The sequence below is a fragment of the Rhodamnia argentea genome, chromosome 2, assembly GCF_020921035.1.
Source record: "Rhodamnia argentea isolate NSW1041297 chromosome 2, ASM2092103v1, whole genome shotgun sequence".
NCBI lineage: Eukaryota > Viridiplantae > Streptophyta > Magnoliopsida > Myrtales > Myrtaceae > Rhodamnia > Rhodamnia argentea.
This window is the reverse complement of record NC_063151.1, coordinates 10,011,526-10,023,195: the sequence shown is the minus strand read 5'-3', so window position 1 is coordinate 10,023,195 and position 11,670 is coordinate 10,011,526. Positions and strand designations below refer to the sequence as shown.

Below are 11,670 nucleotides of genomic sequence, written 5' to 3'. Positions count from 1 at the left end.
AACAAGCGATTTTAGGTTCCTTACAAGCTCCACTTGGAATATAGAACCTACCCGTTGAAACAGGTTCATCATTTTTTGAAACCTTAAACTTAATCATCATATCATACCTTGAAAAATGGAATCTACCTTGTTACAAATTATAGGGTTGATTTCGGGATACTCGAGAACTTGCCAATTTTTTTTTTCATTTTTTATTTTTAGTTAAGCAAAATGAGAGTTAATGTTACAACCGCTAAGGGGAAGTAGATGTGAGCAGTTTTGAATTTTGTATAGGTTACATTTAGAACTCGAAACCAACCATTTAGAACGGATTCCTCATTTTTTTGTAACCAAAAACCTACAAATTTGTTTGGCTCCAGATTATATATTCATAATCGGCGCCACAAAACAATGTAAGATCTTGCGAATACATATACTAAGAAAAGCATAAAAATGTATTTCTGGATTCGGGGTTTAGGTTTTAGGTTCCGGATTATAGGTAGTGTAACTTAAAACCTACCCATTGAAACAAATTCATCAATTTTTGAAACCCAAAACCTATTCTACATACCTTAAAACCTGGAATCGAATCGATTTCAACAGGTTTCAGTTCCAAACTTTCGATTCTACCCTAAAACCATACTCATCCATAGATTTGACCAAAAGACACTTTTAAGTCTAAGAACGCAGGTGACCCCTTCCTTGTAAGATCTGGCCGAGGGACGTTTGCGCTTCTCCGATCCGTTGGCGCTTCTCCTTCATTATTATTTTCTATACTATTCCATTTTAAAAGTTGATTTCCAATGCTTGATGTACGGTGTGATCATAAAAAGCTATTTGCTCTGACTGGAAATCGTTTTGAGTCACGTCCTTTGCCTAAAATGTAAAGAGCCTTTCAGCTCAAAGCATTGCCAAACTCAAACCTTAAATAGTCATGCTTTCTTTTTCGGCCATTTTTACAAGGAAGTCGCGTAAGGGAAAGTTAAAAAAAAAAAAAAAAAAACCGAGCTAAAACCGGGAACAAATTAAGTAGGTAATATCGAAAAAAAAATTATAACAATGCGAAATTAAATCTTGAATTATGAATTCAAATCTCCTCCGTCCTTCAACAATTTAAACTCATTTATTGAAACAATTCAAACCACTATTTTTACCATGGTCCGTTATTTTATTAGGAAATTATACCTAGTTATGGAGCCCGAAATCGCGATGAAAACGTACTTTCAAGCGAGGAAGATAACTCAAGGTTCGCCATCGCAACAAAGTCACCACCTTTGATTTTCCATTTTAATGTCCTCAATACAAACACATGAGGATTTTGAATTGGGGGAAACTTTCAAGATTTCCCACTTTGAATTTGGGCCGTATTTTCAAAGCGTCCTGGAGACTTGACAGTCCGTTCAAATAACTCCCCTAGCGGTCAACTTTGTTCCAAGTGACTCCCGGCTTGTCACGGTTGAAATGTCGATCGGACGGGCGAGCACGGTCCTATGTACCATTTGCGCGCATTCTCGTGGCATTTTAGTCCGGAATCGGCTCAAACTCCCTAGTAAATGATAAATTAGAAGAGGGCAGAAAGGTACGAAAGTTTTTCATTCCAAAATTTTCTACCTCTATCCACGGAAAATTAGTGCAGGCATGGACTAACTCGACGCGGCCACGCTTTCTTAGACGATTTACATGCATTGACTAAGGTATTATTCGAGCCAAGATCCAACTCTGAATCCAATTCAAGCATAGTTGTTCCAAAATTTTCATCGATTTGAAATCAACACTTTTTGGAACGGTCAAACAGGGTTATCTTCTTCGGGAAGAACACTGATTAATTTAGTCATCGACGTGCGTCATCACCGGTGTCACCTTTGATGCGATGTCTTGACTGAGTCGGCAATGTGGAACACGTCATTTTTATTTTCCTCTCCAATGCTTCGTCGTTATCTTATTCAACATGTGATGCCGTCCTCCCATCGTGATTTGGAAAAGACTGAACTCCACGAAAGAATGAACGAGTTAAAAGATATATATTTTTTAAAAAAATTATTATTTATATCACTAATAATAAAAAAATAAATAATGTATTTATTGTTTACGAATATATTTCGATATAAATTATTATCGATAACGAAAATACCTTTTATTGGTTAATTATTTCAACCGATACAAGTCATCGTTTTTCGCTAAACAAATGAAGCCTAAATGTGATTCACCTTACTAATTTTCAACGGAGTTTCTTAATCGACCTTGAGTCACATCAATACGCATTTGCTAGTAATTCCATGGTAGGTGTGTTGAACATGGTGCATTTGGAAAAAGGTGAACGCGGCTATGTATTCACGCGAAAGAGATGGAGGATAAATTTCTAATAAAGGCGGCACATGTTTTCAATTACTTTACAAAGTAAAATTGAATTCCATAGTACTGCAGAAATTTAATTTAAATTTAGATGTATTCACAATATAGAGAGATCATAAGCGTAGAAATAAATTCCCTTCTTAATGTTTGCCGTTTCAAATGGGTAGTTTACTTCTTCGAAACCTTATAGGCTTCCGTATACTAAAAATTACTAATTACTTTATTGTGTCCGATTAGCAATGCTTATCGATTTACTATACGTGATCTCTTCGAGCACCAACAAAATATAAGGGGAATCTCACAAGACAGCATACTTTTTCTTGCTCTCAAATATTATTTACTTTTGTGTTTTGAAACATTAATTACTAACACTACCTCCTGTGGCGAAAAATTGAAAACCCACTAGGGTTTAATAAGATGTGTGTTCATGTACTTTATTCTGTCTAATTAAATCCATTTGCATTTATAAATTTCCTAATCAAGCATTTCTGACACCATATCCGACCGAATTCAACCGATAAGACCGTGGGGGCACGTCGTAAATGTGACGTGAATAATTTTTCTCCAATTGTGCGTTATACATTAGCTAACCTTCGTTTTTACATCAGAGATGAATTTTTCCACCAATGTCCAATTGCGCATTGGCATACTTTATCCGCATGATATTTTGGCATCATCCAAAGGCCGCATCGGCTGAATTTGATCGGGGTTTAATGACGGAGAGACTTGACTAATAATACTCATTCGGGGCGGCAGGAACTCGTACATATGGAATATGAGAATGAAGTTGGGACGGGAGATCCTCTTGAAACCAAATGTCTTTGGATGAGACGTAAAGAAAAAAATAAAAAATTAAAAGAATTGACTAAACGAATAAAACAGATGTCGCTCCTTCCCTTGAGGATGCGCGGCGGGCGCGGGTACGGGGAGAAGACAAAGTCAAATTAGCAGCTCGAACAACCTCGTCAAATACCAAGACCGGGACCGTGAAAAAGCTCCGCTTCTTTCCCGACCAAAACTGATTTGTGATCTTTTCTTTGTTGCCCGAGCCGTAAATTCTTCCCATTGGTCGTTTACGTGGACTTTTACGGAAAGGATAAAAGGACAAAAAGAAGTTTCATTATGAGGGGAACGATCTGTTTCTTCCCTCGTCACTCTTCTTTTTTGTTTTTTCTCCCGGCGGTGCCAAGAATTCCATGTTTGGATCGTAGGGCGAAGCTTTTTTCCTTCGATTTCGTTCTCAATCCCTATCGAGCTATTCGGCACACAAAAGACAAAGCAGAGGCATTCCGTCTTCTACTTTTGATTTTGCAAATTTGGGGCGACACAAAGTTTAAGTGTCTCGTCCTTGCTCCACTTGGATGTATTGAGCTATTAAGTGGAGAGGGGCCTGGAGAGGCCTTGTGGAACCGTCATCCTTCCCGCCGTGAGCATGCCGAACATCAGAAGTGAGAACGAGATGAGGTTGGCAACAAGAGCTATCTGGCTTCTTGCGCATCAGATTGTTAATAATGAGTAATTATCGAGTGACGAGGACGATAGCCGAGGCGAAGCATCGGCATATTGGGGACGACTTAAGGGAGGGGTCGTGGGAAACGTCGAAAATGGGGAGAAATAAAGAGGGCAAACCGGATGGTTGGGTACGCAGGTTGAGGTGGTGATTAGGTTTCATGGAACTGATGTGGCCCACTCAAAAGAAGAAGGTGGTGACTGGTTATAGTTCACATTCTGGGCCCATATACCAACCAGCTTTGTGGATTCTCTCTAAACTATCCTTTCACGACACTCCTCCACCAGCTGGAGCCTCTCAGGAGACTAAAAGATAAGGGAATGATGGAATCCGTAGACAGCACAAGAGTTGGCGGTTTTCCGCTAGTGCGACACTCGGCACTCTAAGAGTATCCGAAAGTTCTACCTTAGGTAAAAAACAAGTAATGAAGTGGTGCCCGCGGGGCATGTCGATCCGTGAAGCGTTGATCCCCGTGGGGATGTGGCCGACTATCGATGCCATATGTCGTGGGACTCTGAAGCCTACGCTGTTATATTGCTACCTAAACATTCAAGAAGTAACATGGTTTACATGTGTGGTATGTATTCAGTGGACTGCGGATGAAGACCCAAACGTGCGCAACATTTTGAATTGAACATGTACCTGCTACAATGATGCCTGCAACAACCTCGCGCCATTCTAATGCACAATGCCATATGAAGAAGATATCAGGATTTGAACAGGGAAAGAGAAGCTCACGATTGCCGGAATGCCCTCTACCTGGGCAAAATCTAAAGTGATTTCTTGCGATACTTCCAGCTCCTCCGTAGCAGCTTTGATAATTCAGTTGCTCAGGTAGCCGAAAAGAGAGAACAAACTTTTACTGGCTAGTATAAGTCCACTAGAAAACCTCAACTCGTCATTTCTATACACGAGGCGGTAGACAATGACCTCGTATCATCTCAAGATATTTACATGGTTGGACTAATGCTTTACATCCATTTAAGCACCGAGAAAAGATTATTGCGTAATGGATCTGAGATATGCTCGAGCAGGTTCTGTATGGGGCCTTTACCTGTCAAAGCTGCTTGGACGTAAAAACCTAACCACGCAACCATAGCCAAGCGCCCGTTCTTTATTTCTTTCACCTTGAGCTCCTCAAAAGTCGCGGGGTCCTTGGACAAGTTCAAGGGGTCAAAAAGGGCTCCACCAGGATAATTAATATCGCCTGGCAAGTAAATTCCTAGAGGCTCCAAAGCTTCAATGCCACAGTACCTTGCATATTCTGGTCCAACCTATTAAGACAAGCAGTAGGAGCATTTAAAACGTAAAAGCTTTGAGTTCTTAACATAATTCAATGAGTTTTTAAACACAGTAAAATGACTCTGACCTAACAATTCTAACAAATTATGATACCCCACAAAACTTGTATTAGAATATTAACATCGCAGAACAGTTGATATCTAACAGTTATAAATTGCTGAAAGCCCTACAAATACGGGTAGGTTGTTAGATTGTAAGCCAGAGGTTAGCAATGAACGCTTATAAGATCAAGTTACATGTTACTTTCCCTCCCCCCCCCCCCCCACACACACACACACACAAAAAAAAAAAAAAAAAGCTTTATGCTGGACATGGATGCAACAAAAAATCTCCTCAGTTGAGTGAACGAAATTTATTCTACCATAAAGTTACAAGTTTCCTACAAAGGCAATAACTGATCTTTCTTTTTTTCTTTTTGCCAGAAATGAATGGAAAAGTGATTTTATGTGACGGAAACACCACGAGATTGTAATTGATAAAAAAAAAAAAAGAAGCATACATAGAAGGCATAAAATAGGATGAGATTCATAGAATGCGGGTAATGGTGATTGGTTGGTTACACCACGTCGTCACTTCCAAGTAATATATCCATCACATAAGATACTTTCACAAAGAGCTTTTGACTCTTCAATTTATCCAACTAAGGCTTGTTACACCAAATGACAGTATAAAGAATATTTGCAGAAGAAATACTTATAAGTATTAAGAAGAAAAGTACGGGGGTCAGAGAACATCTTGCAGCTAAAAAAGGCCAAGGCTAAATATGGTTCTTACCATTAAAAGGGCCTGGCATATAGCTATCACTATCACTCCCTGGCTTCCAGCTAAATGAAGTCCGGGTATCCCCAAGTAGTCCAGTGTATCGCCCTGGGTATCATGAAAATGTGAGGCAAACTACGTAAGTCATATGCTGCAAGCACATCCTGTCAAAAGTGAAATTAAGATAAGCATACAGAAAAATGACTATGTTCCACTTCTTTGCTAGAAAATCTATGACACATTGATGATGGTGATCTATGTCTTCGATCCAGACAATAAGATAAACCAAAGCATTGTAGCACGGACATTACAGCAATAAACATGTACAAAACTACTAACCTCACTAAAATGAGTGAACAGGATTCAGCAGTCTTTCCATCCTACGTGTCTATCATGAGGTATACAATAATCTGCTTCTAGGGAGTCAGAATATAACTCTGAGGTCATGCAAGGAAATGTAGGAAAGATTCTCGAGCTAGCAAAAGCATAGCAGCAGTTATTTAGCAATAGCAACCCTAAAGGACATCACGTAATGATCTGAAAAGGAATGACTTTTGCTGACACATTACATCGTCTTTTTTTTGTCAATGCCAGCAAATAAATATAATAAAACAAGAACCTAAACATGTAACTAGCCTGTCATAGATTAAGCATTCCTCATGCACGGTCCAAAAGAAACCCGGAGGTAGAATCTCCACAAATTCTAAGCAAGGGGAAGTAAATCCCAATTCTATCCCACAGACTAGGCGCAGGAGATTGTAGAACTTCAAACAAAGAAGTAAGAGATCCTCTTGGACTTAATTTGCATTAGAGAAGAGCGAGGGGTGGGTGGGGAGGGTAGCTCATACTTTTATTCATCTTAACTCTAAGAATGGTCAGTGGAGCCTCTATCCAGAGTCAGTAGGCCATCAAAATAATACACTAATTTTTCATTAAACTTCTACCAAGCTAGATTACAGGTGGGAGCCAAGATCATGAATTTACCAGTAAAAATATGGATAGATTATAAATGGGAGTATTATGCCAAGAGAAAATGCAGACCTTCAGCTTTGAGTAGCCAACTCGCCACCAGACAGGTTCTACAAAGTGAAATGTTCCCACTATGTCTAATACTTCAGGAACAAGAGCACCAAGTGCTGCAAGCATAGCCCAGCGTGCATGCAGTATCTCGAAGCTGCATACAAAATAACGCGTCATTAAAGGAACAACAAATCCAAATGATATCTCAAAACCATCCATCTCATTTGGGCACAAGGGATTACATAATAGCTTGCTATATCTTAAGTTCAGGATTGCAATCATGTGGAGCAAAGAAGCTAGTTAAAAAATCACAATTCATACATGTGAGACAGTTGATTGACCTCAGGCAAGATACTGTAAACACTACTCGTGAGATAATGGCTCGTGTTTTCCACAGTACAGAGAGAGAAAGGTCACTTTTCAAAACTGAATTGCAAATATACTATAAGTACCACCTGACAGACATGAGAAATACCAATGAAGAGGCATCACATAAGAAAGACACAGAAATATCATGTAACATACTTGAAGTACTTCTCAAAAGCAGTGGGATCCCTGGCAAGACCTGCAATGTCAAACCCATAATCGCCAGGATATTCACCAGTAAGATATGCTGGATAATCATATGGGATTGGCCCAAGCCACTGAGGACGGTCTTCTCCGTACCATGGACTGTTAAATAGCAAAAGAACATACTCCAAACTTAGTATGCACATACAGAAACTAGTAGGATATAATCTGTCCACTTTGACTTTTAAGCAAGTTCAGGGTAGAGTTTCAAAAATCAGAGCTCATATGATGACTCATTTCTATCAACTTTAAGTCAGCAAATGAAAGAGAAAAAGGTAAGCCCAGAAAAGTTACCGCAGACTAAGAAAGTTTATTGTACAAAAAGAATTTACAAAACAGCACCACTATTGCTCAATGTTTCTGTAAATGCGCCTCATTTACAAATTCCAGATAGGCAAGTGGAGAAGGGAAGCTATAAAACGAACCCAAAACTCATACATCTTGTCAAGGATAAACCATCTTGGAAAATGCATACAAGAATAACCTTGAAGCACAAAACATGGCAAGTGATCTTTCTGAACTATAATGTAGGTGTTACAGTCATGGAGGAAGATTTGCATGTTTAAATGTAGTTAAAAACATAAGGAAGGTTGAAAACTCTTCTCAAGATGTAATTTGGCCTAGCCCGCTCAGATAATCACAGAGTTGTAGGCTTGCTTTCACTTTCTCTGATTACCTTCTATAAGAAGTCCTTTTTAACTGGCCGTTAATGTAGAGATAAAGAACACACAAGAAAGCAATGAAGCTCATGCTTACAACAAGAACAACCTCCAGCTTGAATCAAGTAAATTAGGCAGTCATACGAGTTGTGCAGGAAAAGGCTGAACAAAGATACCATGTGTGAAACACACCAAATACCGATGGAGAATCTGATAATCCTGTGCTAGTACTGATATTTCTCCAGTTATTTACATAGAAAAGCCGGATGAATGCAAGCTTTCTCTCACAAGCCTCAATTAACAACTACAAAAAGCTTAGTCCCATAGAAGCAAGTCTTCGGGAAATGTAGTATTTCAAATTTTGAACCGTGCCAAGAGATGCATTTGTCGTGGGAGGAGCACAGCAGAAGGGGCTATATTGCAGTATAGAGAAGCATTAACTGTATCTATGGATTCAGCAACTATAGCATCATGGCTTCCTCGTTCTGATAATTTCCTCAGTCTATTTGAAGGTAATTGGAGCCATAAAAGGAAGGAATCGCTCTCAAATTCCTCTAGTGATTGATTCTAAAAATGTAACAAAGCAAACAACCTGAGCTCAATATGCCAGCTCCAAAACATGAAAGACAATTGAAATGTAGCGTCGTCGATCCGGGTTATTTATAGAAATTGCTAAGCACATGTTGCAAGATGCTTCTCTACTGCTCATGCTTTCCATTTTCATTTAAGAATACTCATATACGTGCTTGATGCTAACTGCTTCACTTTCAATTACTGGTAAAATCCAAAACCAGATGCCAGTAAATGCAACCATGAAAAGAAATCACGCATTCGAAAATTTCCATAGACAGTTCCAACGTATCCATAGTCATTCAAAATCGAGGACAAAGATCTCAGCATCTATATGGCAATCTTCCACGAACAAGAACTGAAAACAGGGGAAATCACCGGCTTACCGTGGAGGATTACCTCTCTTTCCTCGCCTTCTCAGCGAGCGCCCGGAACTGCGACGAGTTCTCAACCGCGAACTTCTTCCTCTCCTCCATCCGTCTCTGCAACGATTCCCCCAACGGACTGTTGGCGATCGCCTTCACCGCCGTAAAAGGAATCGCCGAGAACACCAAAACGCCGGCGAGCTTCAACATCGCATCGCCGACGGACCAAGGAAAAGTGAGCTATCAACGCCATTTCCGTCCACAAGGAAAAAGAGTCGCGAAATCGGGTAATTACCTCTTGCCACGACGCTTTGCAGACGGAGGCAGACTTGGGGAGCCGCGTCCATCGCCACCTCGGAGGAGCCAGATGAGCGGGCAGTGCGTGTGGAGGTGACGCGAAAGCGAAGGAGGACGCTAGAGAAGGAGGCGAAACAGGGGATCGAAGCACGGCCATGGAGGTTGGTCGGCGAGGTTTCGCTTCGATGTGGCGCGGGAAGAGAACCGGGAAGGATCTCGATGATGGTTTTTGTGGTGTAGAAGAGCAGGATGCAACGCACCAACGCTCCCCGGTAGTCAATTTGACCTATGACGATCTTTAAGTGGTCCTTACACTTTTATATAATGTCCACTTTAGTCCCTTTAAATTTTGTTTTGCTGAATTTCATCCACATACTTTTGTTCTATTGCAATTTGATCCCTAACAAGAGGAACAAACCATACAGGGTATATTTCGATTGGCAACATAAGTGTGGGCTTATTTATGTACGGTTTTGGAGATTTTAGAACACCATTTTCTTCAGTGGCACAAAATAAAATCTGATGATGAAATCCTTTAGATGATCATTGCAATTAATTTTTGTAAGGATCGCTTAGTGAGTAAACGATTAAGAAATTCTCAATTAACTAGACTTTTATCTTGCTTATATACAGCTAATGTTTCGGGCTATTCCATGTTCATCATACGTAAGTAACAACTAAAGTTGGAGCTGCGAGAATGTTCGTTCTTGCATTCGCCGCACGGCACTTTGCTTTGTTTTTGTGACTATCACGCGACGAGATAAATGGCATAATTTCACGACATAGGCGACGGTAGGTCCGTAAGCTTTCGAATCATTCCGACGTCATCTCCAAATTTCTGTCTTTTATAAACTATATAACGGTATCTAAGGGGATTCATTAACGCTGTATTTTTTCGAATAAGAAAGATCAATATGTTTTTTCATCCAACACGTGTCGTCTATATAATTAGTTTTTAAATTGTTGCGTTGTCCAACATTGTGGTTTTTTTTGGTGTTGCTAAAACTGTAACATGATTACAAAATTGATGATGCGTTAGTTGTCACTTAAAACTTCATGATCGAGTAACCGTGGAAATCATTTTCAAGAAAAATGGTTAATTTATTTTTGTTTGATGATTTAAGGGAAGCGATTTCCTTTATGCCAAGAGGGAAAGTTGTTTTTCCTCGATCAAACTTTTTCATTTTTAGCTTATGTAAAACATTTTCAATAAATCGATTAGTTTTTTTTTTTTTATAGTCCAGGATCCACCGGTTTCACCGGGCTTCGCCCGGTGTCCGGCCCGAGGGCCAACCAAGGATTATACCCGGAGGGGGACTAGCCCAGCAACCCACCGTCGGGGCCCCCCACTTAAATCACAGAGCGCTAAATCGATTAATTTTCCGTTATTCAATTATCAAAAAGTCAAAAAACAATTTTTTGAAAAGGGAAAATTTCAAAAAAGGACATCGAGTGCTCTCGTTTTCTCAATTAAGGGCTTGAAATGGATATTGTTAAATAAGGGCATGAAGTACTATTTTTGTTTCAAAAAAGGACTTCAACATGGGTGTTTTCGCCATTTCGCTTTTTCTGATTTTTTTTTTGTTTTTGTTATTTTCCTTTTTCCTTTTGTCTCTTCCACCTTACCTCGCTGGTGTTCATGGGCTGGGAGTCCTCGCCGGTCACAAGCGAGGGAGTTCTCCAAGGAGAATTCAAAAGATCTCGCCGGCGATGGCCGACTTCAGGGTGTGGCCGAATACCAAAGATCTCGCTTGCAAAAGCCCAAACCCATCTCACCAATCTCGTAATGCCCGGGGGTCCCGCTTGGACGATATTATTCGTTTTGGGCTTTGCAACCCGCACGATTTTGTTTCTTTGGGCACTCAGCCCATAAAACCTTATAAATTAGCTCAAGACTCCCTCTGTAGGCAATGTAGAACAAGGAGTACCACCCCCTTTATGGGATGTTACATACTTCCCCCATCACCTGCACTAGAGAGCACCCATTGAGGCCCTCAGCGGCACTAGTGAGCACCCACTGCCAAAGAGCCCCCAACCCTTATAAATTAGCCCAAGGGGAGCACCCACTGCTATGGCCACACTAGGCCCCCTCCATGGGATGTTACATACTCCCCCCCTCGGCGGCACTAGCGAGCACCCACCGCTCTCCACTCACTGTCCCGTCGAGAGTCGGCTCTGATGCCAACTATAACGCCCGGGGGTCCCACTTGTACGATATTATCCACCTTGGGCTTTGCAAGCCGTACGGTTTTGTTTCTTTGGGCACTCGGCCCAAAAAAAGCCTCAT

The 11,670-nt window shown here is 40.5% G+C and overlaps 1 protein-coding gene across 2 annotated transcripts; it reads right to left on the bottom strand.

The window, feature by feature from the left end:
• Window positions 1-4,687: 4,687 nt before the first annotated feature.
• Window positions 4,688-9,652, bottom strand: LOC115738787 (chlorophyll a-b binding protein 7, chloroplastic). 2 transcript variants are annotated; one of them, XM_048275189.1, is made up of 7 exons: window positions 9,382-9,652; window positions 9,121-9,287; window positions 7,501-7,594; window positions 7,448-7,464; window positions 6,944-7,076; window positions 5,918-6,010; window positions 4,688-5,115 (listed from the first exon to the last, which is right to left on the bottom strand). In XM_048275189.1, the coding sequence occupies exons 1-7, from the start codon at window positions 9,538-9,540 to the stop codon at window positions 4,813-4,815; spliced, it is 966 nt and encodes a 321-aa protein (XP_048131146.1). In that variant the 5' UTR covers window positions 9,541-9,652; the 3' UTR covers window positions 4,688-4,812. The 2 variants fall into 2 exon arrangements, with proteins under 2 accessions (XP_048131146.1, XP_030527385.1); XM_030671525.2 differs by having other exon boundaries at window positions 7,448-7,594.
• Window positions 9,653-11,670: the final 2,018 nt, after the last annotated feature.